We start from the raw sequence: 13,679 nt of genomic DNA, 5'->3' as shown, positions 1-13,679 counted from the left end.
TTTAATTATATATACCTAAATTCTAATTTTTCTCTCAAGACGTTATATTGGCAAAGTTGTGTTTGTTTAAAACAACACGATAATTTTGGCGCAATTGATTAATGGATAAGTAACCTTTTCGAACGTCAATGGATGACCAATATTTTTTATTAGAGAAAGAAATGCATGGAAATTACTTGAGGTACCCTCTTTAATGATAGGTTGAGTATTGTCACTTCCTACCTCTAAAGTTGTGATAAAGGCTCTCACATTGAAGAGAGATATAAGTACGAGTTCATGTCATAAGTAGAAGGGGATGGTTCGTGAAATGGACGACTCATCATTGATTTCATAGGTATTTTGTACTCCCTTTTTCTTAGACAACTTAAATAAAATGTGCTTGCACAAAGGGAGTATATGAAACATTAGATCTTAACAATCACATATTGATGATTACACTAACTTGTGGTCATTTTAATTTTAGCCGAGGCATATGGGTTGCCAATGTTGCCACCCTACTTGAATCTTACCGAAGGACAAGACATTACCAAAGGAGTAAATTTTGCATATGCCGGTTCAACTGCACTAGATAAGGATTTTTTCATGCAACAAATGTTGGAACTATACGCAGCTTCTTATTCTTTAAGTACTCAACTTGAATGGTTTAAGAAGCTCAAACCCTCCCTTTGTAAAAGCGAAGGTCTTACCCAATTAAACTCCTTCGTTAATGTTTTTGTCGAATATTTGAAAATTTTCTCAATGTGATTAACAACGTGTACCCCTTTTTATGACAGAGTGTGATAGTTACTTCAAAAACACATTGTTTCTGGTGGGAGAGATTGGTGGCAACGACATTAACGCAATCATCCCGTATAAAAATATGTCAGCACTTCGAGAAATGGTTCCACTTATTGTTGAAGCAATTACTAATGCCATCACCGTATGTTATAGCAAACTTATGCCAACTCCAATTTTAATAGTTTAATTAAGCTTGGGTTTGAAATATGGTTTATTAGAAATTGAATCTTATTTTTGTTTCTATTCGCCAGAAATTAATAGAGGAAGGAGCAGTAGAGCTAGTGGTACCGGGTAACTTCCCAATTGGGTGCAATTCTGCTGTTTTGGCAAGGGTGGGCAGTGATAAGAAAGAAGACTATGATCAATTTGGGTGTTTGGCAGCTTACAATGCTTTCATCGAGTACTATAATGGACAAATCAAAAAGGCTATCGAGACATTAAGACAAAAGAACCCACATGTTAACATAACATATTTTGATTACTACGGTGCTGCCAAGCGTTTATTTCAAGCACCACAACAATATGGTGGGTTGTGTTTTTATTTCCTTTTATTAGATCAATAATGTATAGTTGCATGCGATTGTTAGTTTTTCTATGGTTTATTCTAATCGTGTCTATTATTTTTTTTTTACTGTAGGTTTCTCTTCTGGTAAAATCGAGACTTTTAGAGCATGTTGTGGAAAGGGGGAGCCTTACGGTCTTAGCGAACAAATATATTGTGGAAGTGTTGCCTCAATGGTTTGTTCAGACCCTTCAAAACGCATAAATTGGGATGGACCCCATTTTACCGAAGCAACATATAGGCTAATAGCAAAGGGAGTAGTTGAGGGCCCTTTTGCTAATCCTTCACTCAAATCCCCTCCATTCAAGATAGCTTAGAAATGAAGGAAGCATTGTGGAAAATTAATAAAACTATGATTTTTCCATGAGTTTTATACATGTTTTTGTAACCAAGGATGACACAAGCAAAACCGTGATAGAACAAGGATTTTGTATTCCTCAATGAACAAGACGTACTTAATTATTGGATGATTATGATTTTTATATATTTTCGATTGATAAGGTTTTCGTATAACGTGACTAGCAACATTTATTGTTGATGATGTCATGTCATCAAGGTTGTCACATGTATATCATTGTCATATCAAAGTTGTCACAACATCAATAATTGTATCAACGAAAAATACATTTCATAGACTAAATGTATAACATCACATATTTACAGGGATTCAAAAGATATCTAACCATTCAATGTTGAAATAAAATGAGAACTTAAATATGAAACTCGTCTTTTGACTGATTAAAGACATAAATCATGTTCCATTAGTTTCACCAGAATGAAAACTAAGGGACCCAATTGAAGTCCAGATCAATAAAAGGATATAAATATTGTGAAAATCACGTAAAAAGCTAGCTCGTAGGCTATTGGGGAAGAAACTCATAAAAGACCTTTTAGTTTTCTATTTGCTTCCAAGCCTCATGCTTGGTGCAACTTTCACCATGCTTATGTCTCTCTTTTGTTCGAACATTAGTTACGTCACAATATTATTTAATTTTGATGTTGAATCTCATTGGACAAATTTCACGCCTTGAATCAGTCTAAAGAGGTGTTGAACATTGCATCCAAAAATTCAAAGTGGCATTTGTTGCGGAAGAAAAACCTTAACTCAAATTTCAAAGTTAAATGAGCATAGCGAAAATTTTTTTAAAAAGAAAAAAGAAAAACAAAGAACCAAAAATAATTTGAATAATAATGTAAAAGGCCACAAGTATGTTTTTGCTTTAATTATATATACCTAAATTCTAATTTTTCTCTCAAGACGTTATATTGGCAAAGTTGTGTTTGTTTAAAACAACACGATAATTTTGGCGCAATTGATTAATGGATAAGTAACCTTTTCGAACGTCAATGGATGACCAATATTTTTTATTAGAGAAAGAAATGCATGGAAATTACTTGAGGTACCCTCTTTAATGATAGGTTGAGTATTGTCACTTCCTACCTCTAAAGTTGTGATAAAGGCTCTCACATTGAAGAGAGATATAAGTACGAGTTCATGTCATAAGTAGAAGGGGATGGTTCGTGAAATGGACGACTCATCATTGATTTCATAGGTATTTTGTACTCCCTTTTTCTTAGACAACTTAAATAAAATGTGCTTGCACAAAGGGAGTATATGAAACATTAGATCTTAACAATCACATATTGATGATTACACTAACTTGTGGTCATTTTAATTTTAGCCGAGGCATATGGGTTGCCAATGTTGCCACCCTACTTGAATCTTACCGAAGGACAAGACATTACCAAAGGAGTAAATTTTGCATATGCCGGTTCAACTGCACTAGATAAGGATTTTTTCATGCAACAAATGTTGGAACTATACGCAGCTTCTTATTCTTTAAGTACTCAACTTGAATGGTTTAAGAAGCTCAAACCCTCCCTTTGTAAAAGCGAAGGTCTTACCCAATTAAACTCCTTCGTTAATGTTTTTGTCGAATATTTGAAAATTTTCTCAATGTGATTAACAACGTGTACCCCTTTTTATGACAGAGTGTGATAGTTACTTCAAAAACACATTGTTTCTGGTGGGAGAGATTGGTGGCAACGACATTAACGCAATCATCCCGTATAAAAATATGTCAGCACTTCGAGAAATGGTTCCACTTATTGTTGAAGCAATTACTAATGCCATCACCGTATGTTATAGCAAACTTATGCCAACTCCAATTTTAATAGTTTAATTAAGCTTGGGTTTGAAATATGGTTTATTAGAAATTGAATCTTATTTTTGTTTCTATTCGCCAGAAATTAATAGAGGAAGGAGCAGTAGAGCTAGTGGTACCGGGTAACTTCCCAATTGGGTGCAATTCTGCTGTTTTGGCAAGGGTGGGCAGTGATAAGAAAGAAGACTATGATCAATTTGGGTGTTTGGCAGCTTACAATGCTTTCATCGAGTACTATAATGGACAAATCAAAAAGGCTATCGAGACATTAAGACAAAAGAACCCACATGTTAACATAACATATTTTGATTACTACGGTGCTGCCAAGCGTTTATTTCAAGCACCACAACAATATGGTGGGTTGTGTTTTTATTTCCTTTTATTAGATCAATAATGTATAGTTGCATGCGATTGTTAGTTTTTCTATGGTTTATTCTAATCGTGTCTATTATTTTTTTTTTACTGTAGGTTTCTCTTCTGGTAAAATCGAGACTTTTAGAGCATGTTGTGGAAAGGGGGAGCCTTACGGTCTTAGCGAACAAATATATTGTGGAAGTGTTGCCTCAATGGTTTGTTCAGACCCTTCAAAACGCATAAATTGGGATGGACCCCATTTTACCGAAGCAACATATAGGCTAATAGCAAAGGGAGTAGTTGAGGGCCCTTTTGCTAATCCTTCACTCAAATCCCCTCCATTCAAGATAGCTTAGAAATGAAGGAAGCATTGTGGAAAATTAATAAAACTATGATTTTTCCATGAGTTTTATACATGTTTTTGTAACCAAGGATGACACAAGCAAAACCGTGATAGAACAAGGATTTTGTATTCCTCAATGAACAAGACGTACTTAATTATTGGATGATTATGATTTTTATATATTTTCGATTGATAAGGTTTTCGTATAACGTGACTAGCAACATTTATTGTTGATGATGTCATGTCATCAAGGTTGTCACATGTATATCATTGTCATATCAAAGTTGTCACAACATCAATAATTGTATCAACGAAAAATACATTTCATAGACTAAATGTATAACATCACATATTTACAGGGATTCAAAAGATATCTAACCATTCAATGTTGAAATAAAATGAGAACTTAAATATGAAACTCGTCTTTTGACTGATTAAAGACATAAATCATGTTCCATTAGTTTCACCAGAATGAAAACTAAGGGACCCAATTGAAGTCCAGATCAATAAAAGGATATAAATATTGTGAAAATCACGTAAAAAGCTAGCTCGTAGGCTATTGGGGAAGAAACTCATAAAAGACCTTTTAGTTTTCTATTTGCTTCCAAGCCTCATGCTTGGTGCAACTTTCACCATGCTTATGTCTCTCTTTTGTTCGAACATTAGTTACGTCACAATATTATTTAATTTTGATGTTGAATCTCATTGGACAAATTTCACGCCTTGAATCAGTCTAAAGAGGTGTTGAACATTGCATCCAAAAATTCAAAGTGGCATTTGTTGCGGAAGAAAAACCTTAACTCAAATTTCAAAGTTAAATGAGCATAGCGAAAATTTTTTTAAAAAGAAAAAAGAAAAACAAAGAACCAAAAATAATTTGAATAATAATGTAAAAGGCCACAAGTATGTTTTTGCTTTAATTATATATACCTAAATTCTAATTTTTCTCTCAAGACGTTATATTGGCAAAGTTGTGTTTGTTTAAAACAACACGATAATTTTGGCGCAATTGATTAATGGATAAGTAACCTTTTCGAACGTCAATGGATGACCAATATTTTTTATTAGAGAAAGAAATGCATGGAAATTACTTGAGGTACCCTCTTTAATGATAGGTTGAGTATTGTCACTTCCTACCTCTAAAGTTGTGATAAAGGCTCTCACATTGAAGAGAGATATAAGTACGAGTTCATGTCATAAGTAGAAGGGGATGGTTCGTGAAATGGACGACTCATCATTGATTTCATAGGTATTTTGTACTCCCTTTTTCTTAGACAACTTAAATAAAATGTGCTTGCACAAAGGGAGTATATGAAACATTAGATCTTAACAATCACATATTGATGATTACACTAACTTGTGGTCATTTTAATTTTAGCCGAGGCATATGGGTTGCCAATGTTGCCACCCTACTTGAATCTTACCGAAGGACAAGACATTACCAAAGGAGTAAATTTTGCATATGCCGGTTCAACTGCACTAGATAAGGATTTTTTCATGCAACAAATGTTGGAACTATACGCAGCTTCTTATTCTTTAAGTACTCAACTTGAATGGTTTAAGAAGCTCAAACCCTCCCTTTGTAAAAGCGAAGGTCTTACCCAATTAAACTCCTTCGTTAATGTTTTTGTCGAATATTTGAAAATTTTCTCAATGTGATTAACAACGTGTACCCCTTTTTATGACAGAGTGTGATAGTTACTTCAAAAACACATTGTTTCTGGTGGGAGAGATTGGTGGCAACGACATTAACGCAATCATCCCGTATAAAAATATGTCAGCACTTCGAGAAATGGTTCCACTTATTGTTGAAGCAATTACTAATGCCATCACCGTATGTTATAGCAAACTTATGCCAACTCCAATTTTAATAGTTTAATTAAGCTTGGGTTTGAAATATGGTTTATTAGAAATTGAATCTTATTTTTGTTTCTATTCGCCAGAAATTAATAGAGGAAGGAGCAGTAGAGCTAGTGGTACCGGGTAACTTCCCAATTGGGTGCAATTCTGCTGTTTTGGCAAGGGTGGGCAGTGATAAGAAAGAAGACTATGATCAATTTGGGTGTTTGGCAGCTTACAATGCTTTCATCGAGTACTATAATGGACAAATCAAAAAGGCTATCGAGACATTAAGACAAAAGAACCCACATGTTAACATAACATATTTTGATTACTACGGTGCTGCCAAGCGTTTATTTCAAGCACCACAACAATATGGTGGGTTGTGTTTTTATTTCCTTTTATTAGATCAATAATGTATAGTTGCATGCGATTGTTAGTTTTTCTATGGTTTATTCTAATCGTGTCTATTATTTTTTTTTTACTGTAGGTTTCTCTTCTGGTAAAATCGAGACTTTTAGAGCATGTTGTGGAAAGGGGGAGCCTTACGGTCTTAGCGAACAAATATATTGTGGAAGTGTTGCCTCAATGGTTTGTTCAGACCCTTCAAAACGCATAAATTGGGATGGACCCCATTTTACCGAAGCAACATATAGGCTAATAGCAAAGGGAGTAGTTGAGGGCCCTTTTGCTAATCCTTCACTCAAATCCCCTCCATTCAAGATAGCTTAGAAATGAAGGAAGCATTGTGGAAAATTAATAAAACTATGATTTTTCCATGAGTTTTATACATGTTTTTGTAACCAAGGATGACACAAGCAAAACCGTGATAGAACAAGGATTTTGTATTCCTCAATGAACAAGACGTACTTAATTATTGGATGATTATGATTTTTATATATTTTCGATTGATAAGGTTTTCGTATAACGTGACTAGCAACATTTATTGTTGATGATGTCATGTCATCAAGGTTGTCACATGTATATCATTGTCATATCAAAGTTGTCACAACATCAATAATTGTATCAACGAAAAATACATTTCATAGACTAAATGTATAACATCACATATTTACAGGGATTCAAAAGATATCTAACCATTCAATGTTGAAATAAAATGAGAACTTAAATATGAAACTCGTCTTTTGACTGATTAAAGACATAAATCATGTTCCATTAGTTTCACCAGAATGAAAACTAAGGGACCCAATTGAAGTCCAGATCAATAAAAGGATATAAATATTGTGAAAATCACGTAAAAAGCTAGCTCGTAGGCTATTGGGGAAGAAACTCATAAAAGACCTTTTAGTTTTCTATTTGCTTCCAAGCCTCATGCTTGGTGCAACTTTCACCATGCTTATGTCTCTCTTTTGTTCGAACATTAGTTACGTCACAATATTATTTAATTTTGATGTTGAATCTCATTGGACAAATTTCACGCCTTGAATCAGTCTAAAGAGGTGTTGAACATTGCATCCAAAAATTCAAAGTGGCATTTGTTGCGGAAGAAAAACCTTAACTCAAATTTCAAAGTTAAATGAGCATAGCGAAAATTTTTTTAAAAAGAAAAAAGAAAAACAAAGAACCAAAAATAATTTGAATAATAATGTAAAAGGCCACAAGTATGTTTTTGCTTTAATTATATATACCTAAATTCTAATTTTTCTCTCAAGACGTTATATTGGCAAAGTTGTGTTTGTTTAAAACAACACGATAATTTTGGCGCAATTGATTAATGGATAAGTAACCTTTTCGAACGTCAATGGATGACCAATATTTTTTATTAGAGAAAGAAATGCATGGAAATTACTTGAGGTACCCTCTTTAATGATAGGTTGAGTATTGTCACTTCCTACCTCTAAAGTTGTGATAAAGGCTCTCACATTGAAGAGAGATATAAGTACGAGTTCATGTCATAAGTAGAAGGGGATGGTTCGTGAAAGTTTTACCTCAATGTTGTGTCGAATGACAAAGAAAAGGAATAATTTTAATACCAAGCGTGCAAAAGTTTCAATTTATGTTTATACAATGTTTGTGCAATGTTTTATGTTATGGATGCATTCATGGGACAAACATATATATTATTGCATGTTCTTAGCACACCTTGAAATGATGTCTACTTAATTTACTTTTAATGATTTTGATTGAATAATTAATTAAGTGGATGCGGAGTGGTTGCATGTATATACGCCTACTGAGATTTTATTATTTCACTCTTATAAATTTCAAATGTTGGGAAAAATCCTAATTAATGATGTATATGGCATCCTCAAGAAATTACTGCGTGGAATGTGATCATAAAGCGTAATTTCATTAAAACCTATTTTCGCTACTCAAAATTAGGGATCGGTCTTGCATTATTCGCATTAAATTTAGAAACTGGTAATATATTTTTATAATCTTTTATTTTAGAAACCTTTCCAAATTCAATGCAATTGTACTATAACAATTAGTTAGAGTAAGGCCTTTCCCAATAATAGTGTATGAAGATGAAAAGCTTTTGAGAATTTCTTTTCTAATAATTATTAAAGATCATCAATTTATACAATACATCTTATAAAAAGCTAAAATCTTCCCTATTTAATATTACAATGACTTGTTTGAAACTCACGTCACCATCTTTCAACTTTTCTCTTGCCTATTTTTTAATCGCAACACATTCTGGCTTAGAAAACTGCCAAAGCTATTAAAGGATAAAGGTATTCGGACATATTATCGATATGCTCTTTCGAACATACATTTTAATTTTGACTAAAATTTATTGGAACTACACTTTTTTTTGTGGGACTCACAACTCATGATTTTTTTACTTTTCAATAAATTTTAAACCAGACATTGTGTGACAGAGTATTGTGTTCACTTAAGTTTTCCAATGTTTAATAATATAGTCGTGACATTTGCAAATGGAATAAATAAATTATTACTACTTTTTTTCAATGTAATTACAATTTTTTTCAAAACCGCAGAAAAGATAAGGCATCTATATACTCAAATTAGAAATAACCTAACATTTTCCATTTACACATCTTACTTTTTTATATACACATTATTTAATAAATTCATTAGCTCTCATTCTTCCGGAAGACATTCTATTTTATTTCATGAATTACTTTATTTACAATTATATTATATTTTCTTAGTTTCGTATTTTTTTTTTCTAGAGGACAGGTTACTTTTTAATATTTCTTTTAAGAGAATCATTCTTAAATTGACTACAAAATAAATAATGGAAAAATAAGATACTTAAATCAATTTCACGAGAATATTATTTTAATATATAAATAAACGAGTAAATGTTGGTAATTGCTACATTTAGATACCTTCTTAATACGTGTTTAAGAAATTGTGACTACTGCAAATGCACTAGTCAACATACTAGTTTTGTCTTCTAAACTTATGTTCCTTGAATAATTCTTTCATATTTAGATCTAACTTTTTAGTGTCACTTTTGTTCACGGTTAAATCAACAGTTAAAATAAATGTTATGTGGTGATATTACGTAAGTTGGAAAGACTTCACCCTTTATTTTAAAGTGACACAAATTGAGTTATGTGTGTGTGTTGTAAAAACCTTGTTTTAAAATAGAATTACAACACAACAACGAAAAAAGTTCATTGAGGAATAGAAATTTTTAAGATCGATGTTTGCATCGTGAAGATCTTATTATAGGGATTTAACTGTATGAAAGATATTCAAAGATAACGCCAAAACAAAAAATACAAAATATAGCATTGACGGGGAGTGACAAGCTCATATGCAAGGACAAGTTTTGGTTAAATAATTATCTTATATTACAACTCATGACTCACCTTTTTAAGAACCATAATAGTTATAACCATGTCAAAATCAAAAACCACAGTTATATGACAAAACAACAGGTTGCCTGGTGTTACATTATATAAAGCACTCAATTACAACATCTAAGCACACATCATCACAAATAACTTTATTGGTCTGTCTTGGATTATAGCAACATCATGAAGATCTTCATTCTCTTTAGCCTAACATTCGCTTATGGTTTCCTTGGAAATGGTTTTTCAAATGCCAATCCTCTCCCATATGACGCCATTTTCAATTTTGGCGACTCTATAAGTGACACCGTGAATGCTGCTACTTACAACCCAGCTATGCCTAGCAATAGTCCTTATGGTTCGACATACTTTAATCATCCATCTGGGCGTATGTCAAATGGACGACTCATCATTGATTTCATAGGTATTTTGTACTCCCTTTTTCTTAGACAACTTAAATAAAATGTGCTTGCACAAAGGGAGTATATGAAACATTAGATCTTAACAATCACATATTGATGATTACATTAACTTGTGGTCATTTTAATTTTAGCCGAGGTATATGGGTTGCCAATGTTGCCACCCTACTTGAATCTTACCGAAGGACAAGACATTACCAAAGGAGTAAATTTTGCATATGCCGGTTCAACTGCACTAGATAAGGATTTTTTCATGCAACAAATGTTGGAACTAGACGCAGCTTCTTATTCTTTAAGTACTCAACTTGAATGGTTTAAGAAGCTCAAACCCTCCCTTTGTAAAAGCGAAGGTCTTACCCAATTAAACTCCTTCGTTAATGTTTTTGTTTTGAATATTTGAAAATTTTCTCAATGTGATTAACAACGTGTACCCCTTTTTATGACAGAGTGTGATAGTTACTTCAAAAACACATTGTTTCTGGTGGGAGAGATTGGTGGCAACGACATTAACGCAATCATCCCGTATAAAAATATGTCAGCACTTCGAGAAATGGTTCCACTTATTGTTGAAGCAATTACTAATGCCATCACCGTATGTTATAGCAAACTTATGCCAACTCCAATTTTAATAGTTTAATTAAGCTTGGGTTTGAAATATGGTTTATTAGAAATTGAATCTTATTTTTGTTTCTATTCGCCAGAAATTAATAGAGGAAGGAGCAGTAGAGCTAGTGGTACCGGGTAACTTCCCAATTGGGTGCAATTCTGCTGTTTTGGCAAGGGTGGGCAGTGATAAGAAAGAAGACTATGATCAATTTGGGTGTTTGGCAGCTTACAATGCTTTCATCGAGTACTATAATGGACAAATCAAAAAGGCTATCGAGACATTAAGACAAAAGAAAAGGAATAATTTTAATACCAAGCGTGCAAAAGTTTCAATTTATGTTTATACAATGTTTGTGCAATGTTTTATGTTATGGATGCATTCATGGGACAAACATATATATTATTGCATGTTCTTAGCACACCTTGAAATGATGTCTACTTAATTTACTTTTAATGATTTTGATTGAATAATTAATTAAGTGGATGTGGAGTGGTTGCATGTATATACGCCTACTGGGATTTTATTATTTCACTCTTATAAATTTCAAATGTTGGGAAAAATCCTAATTAATGATGTATATGGCATCCTCAAGAAATTACTGCGTGGAATGTGATCATAAAGCGTAATTTCATTAAAACCTATTTTCGCTACTCAAAATTAGGGATCGGTCTTGCATTATTCGCATTAAATTTAGAAACTGGTAATATATTTTTATAATTTTTATTTTAGAAACCTTTCCAAATTCAATGCAATTGTACTATAACAATTAGTTAGAGTAAGGCCTTTCCCAATAATAGTGTATGAAGATGAAAAGCTTTTGAGAATTTCTTTTCTAATAATTATTAAAGATCATCATTTTATTCAATATATCTTATAAAAAGCTAAAATATTCACTATTTAGTATTACAATGACTTGTTTGAAGTATTAGGGAAAATTAATAAAACTAGGATTTGTCCATGAGTTTTATGCATGTTTTTGTAACCAAGGATGACACAAGCAAAATCATGATAGAACAAGGATTTTGTATTCCTCAATGAACAAGACGTGATTAATTATTGGATGATTATGATTTTAATATGTATTCGGTTGATAAGGTTTTCATATAACGTGACTAATAACATTCGTTGTAGATGATATCATGTCATCAAGGTTGTCACATGTATATCATTGATATAAACATCAATAATTGTATAAATAAAAAATATATTACATAGACTAAATATGTAACATAACATATTTACAGAGATTCAAAAGATATCTAACCATTCAATGTTGAAATCAAATCCTTAAAATAAATGTTATGTATGCATCTTAAAATGATATTAGGGACTAAAAATAGTTTAGATTTTAAAGGGATGAAAATCAAAGAAAAATATTTTACCGAGATCAAAATCAAAATATACTTATTTTACAAGGGCTAAAAATAATATTTATAAATTTTAGAAGGATGAAAAATAAAGAAAAATTTTTAGAGGAACTAAAATCAAAATTATCATTTTTATAGAAAGTAAAAATATATTTAAGCCAATTTTTTCTAAACTTATGTTTCTTGAATTTTTGAATATTTAAATCTAACTTTTGTATTGTCATTTTTGTTCACTGCTATAACAATAATTAAAATAAATGTTATGTGATAATATTATATAAGTTAAAAAAAAAATTCATTCTTTATTTTTAAGTGCCACATTGAGTTATATGTATATGCTATAACAACCTTATTTCTAAATAGAATTACTACAATGGAAATAATTTATTGAGAAATTAAAGTTTTTACAATTGGTATTTGTAATGTATATATCATATTATAGAGATTTAACTCTAGACGAGATAATCAAAGATAGTGTTAAAACAATAATACAAAATATAACATTATTTTGTCAATATTTGGACATATGGGTTGTCAACGTGGTCGATCTGTTTGAATCTTACTAAATGACAAGACAATAAGAAATGAGTAAATTTTGCATATCTTGATTCAATTGCATTTGATAAGAGTTTTTTCATGCAAAAAATGCTGACACACTTGATAAGAGTCTTTTCACGTAAAAACTGTTGACAGTAGACACAACTTCTCATTCATTTAGTACTCAACTTGATTGATTTAAGAAACTTAAACCCTCTCTTTATAACATCGGAGATTTTACCCAATTAAACTCCTTTAGTAATATTTTTGTCAAATATTTGAAGAAAAAAATTTTATTATTAACAACTTTTCCCTTTTATAACATAATATAATAATTACTTTAAAAATTCATTATTTCTAGTGAGAGAGATCGGTGACAAGAACATTAAGGCAATTATTCTATATTAATAGCCCTTCGAGAAATGACTTCACTAATTGTTTAAGCAATTACTGATGTCAGTGTACCATATTATATCAAATCTATGTGAACTACACTCGTTATGGCTTTGTCATCTCTTTTTGAGTCCTCTTCAATCAATGAAAATAAAAGATTTAACTCATGGTCCCAGGTTAGTAAACCTGTCATGTAGTAAATGACCTGAGAATGTGAAAACTACTTTTATAGTCCATATCGAGGATAAAAACTTCAAAATTAAGTTTTTTGAAAATTTTAAAGGTTTTAGATGTTAACAGTTACTTTTCAGTAAACATTATCAGTTCATAACATAATTTATAGGAATTACAACTCATGTTAAAATCGTTAGTAAATAAATACATTGCCCCCAATCTTTTCATTTTCTATATTTTAGACGGAACATACATGAACAAGTAAATAAACCTTTTGAGCAACTTGAAAACTATCGAAGGAGAAAATATCATAGATCGGTTTATGCTTGGTTATTGTTACACCCAATTATA

At 31.7% G+C, this 13,679-nt stretch overlaps 4 protein-coding genes across 4 annotated transcripts; all 4 read left to right on the top strand.

Annotated features, from left to right (window-relative positions):
- The first annotated feature begins 766 nt into the window (after window positions 1-766).
- Window positions 767-1,805, top strand: LOC145958940 (GDSL esterase/lipase At1g28610-like). The gene is made up of 3 exons (XM_083076681.1): window positions 767-919; window positions 1,029-1,302; window positions 1,415-1,805. The coding sequence occupies exons 1-3, from the start codon at window positions 767-769 to the stop codon at window positions 1,654-1,656; spliced, it is 669 nt and encodes a 222-aa protein (XP_082932807.1). The 3' UTR covers window positions 1,657-1,805.
- A 101-nt stretch (window positions 1,806-1,906) lies between these two features.
- Window positions 1,907-4,363, top strand: LOC145958941 (GDSL esterase/lipase At1g28610-like). Its single transcript, XM_083076682.1, has 3 exons — window positions 1,907-3,477; window positions 3,587-3,860; window positions 3,973-4,363. The coding sequence occupies exons 1-3, from the start codon at window positions 3,325-3,327 to the stop codon at window positions 4,212-4,214; spliced, it is 669 nt and encodes a 222-aa protein (XP_082932808.1). The 5' UTR covers window positions 1,907-3,324; the 3' UTR covers window positions 4,215-4,363.
- Window positions 4,364-4,464: 101 nt separating this feature from the next.
- Window positions 4,465-8,476, top strand: LOC145958942 (GDSL esterase/lipase At1g28610-like). Its single transcript, XM_083076683.1, has 3 exons — window positions 4,465-6,035; window positions 6,145-6,418; window positions 6,531-8,476. The coding sequence occupies exons 1-3, from the start codon at window positions 5,883-5,885 to the stop codon at window positions 6,770-6,772; spliced, it is 669 nt and encodes a 222-aa protein (XP_082932809.1). The 5' UTR covers window positions 4,465-5,882; the 3' UTR covers window positions 6,773-8,476.
- A 1,221-nt stretch (window positions 8,477-9,697) lies between these two features.
- On the top strand, window positions 9,698-13,581 carry LOC145958939 (GDSL esterase/lipase At5g45910-like). Its single transcript, XM_083076680.1, has 3 exons — window positions 9,698-10,600; window positions 10,697-10,842; window positions 10,952-13,581. Exons 1-3 carry the CDS (start codon window positions 10,405-10,407, stop codon window positions 11,297-11,299), a joined length of 690 nt encoding a protein of 229 aa, XP_082932806.1. The 5' UTR covers window positions 9,698-10,404; the 3' UTR covers window positions 11,300-13,581.
- Window positions 13,582-13,679: the final 98 nt, after the last annotated feature.

This window comes from Cajanus cajan, chromosome 6, assembly GCF_000230855.2.
Source record: "Cajanus cajan strain Asha chromosome 6, NIPB_CcT2T_4, whole genome shotgun sequence".
Lineage (NCBI taxonomy): Eukaryota > Viridiplantae > Streptophyta > Magnoliopsida > Fabales > Fabaceae > Cajanus > Cajanus cajan.
This window is presented reverse-complemented; position numbering and strand designations above follow the sequence as displayed.

What these genes read in the sequence shown, in the direction of transcription:
- LOC145958940 (XM_083076681.1), top strand. Translation starts at nt 767, where the DNA reads ATGACAGAGTGTGATAGTTACTTCAAAAACACATTGTTTCTGGTGGGA. An exon ending in CAATTACTAATGCCATCACC is followed by an intron (nt 920 to 1,028) that starts GTATGTTATAGC and finishes TCTATTCGCCAG; the next exon opens with AAATTAATAGAGGAAGGAGC. An exon ending in TCAAGCACCACAACAATATG is followed by an intron (nt 1,303 to 1,414) that starts GTGGGTTGTGTT and finishes TTTTTACTGTAG; the next exon opens with GTTTCTCTTCTGGTAAAATC.
- LOC145958939 (XM_083076680.1), top strand. Translation starts at nt 10,405, where the DNA reads ATGTTGCCACCCTACTTGAATCTTACCGAAGGACAAGACATTACCAAA. An exon ending in CTCCCTTTGTAAAAGCGAAG is followed by an intron (nt 10,601 to 10,696) that starts GTCTTACCCAAT and finishes TTTTTATGACAG; the next exon opens with AGTGTGATAGTTACTTCAAA. An exon ending in CAATTACTAATGCCATCACC is followed by an intron (nt 10,843 to 10,951) that starts GTATGTTATAGC and finishes TCTATTCGCCAG; the next exon opens with AAATTAATAGAGGAAGGAGC.
- LOC145958941 (XM_083076682.1), top strand. Translation starts at nt 3,325, where the DNA reads ATGACAGAGTGTGATAGTTACTTCAAAAACACATTGTTTCTGGTGGGA. An exon ending in CAATTACTAATGCCATCACC is followed by an intron (nt 3,478 to 3,586) that starts GTATGTTATAGC and finishes TCTATTCGCCAG; the next exon opens with AAATTAATAGAGGAAGGAGC. An exon ending in TCAAGCACCACAACAATATG is followed by an intron (nt 3,861 to 3,972) that starts GTGGGTTGTGTT and finishes TTTTTACTGTAG; the next exon opens with GTTTCTCTTCTGGTAAAATC.
- LOC145958942 (XM_083076683.1), top strand. Translation starts at nt 5,883, where the DNA reads ATGACAGAGTGTGATAGTTACTTCAAAAACACATTGTTTCTGGTGGGA. An exon ending in CAATTACTAATGCCATCACC is followed by an intron (nt 6,036 to 6,144) that starts GTATGTTATAGC and finishes TCTATTCGCCAG; the next exon opens with AAATTAATAGAGGAAGGAGC. An exon ending in TCAAGCACCACAACAATATG is followed by an intron (nt 6,419 to 6,530) that starts GTGGGTTGTGTT and finishes TTTTTACTGTAG; the next exon opens with GTTTCTCTTCTGGTAAAATC.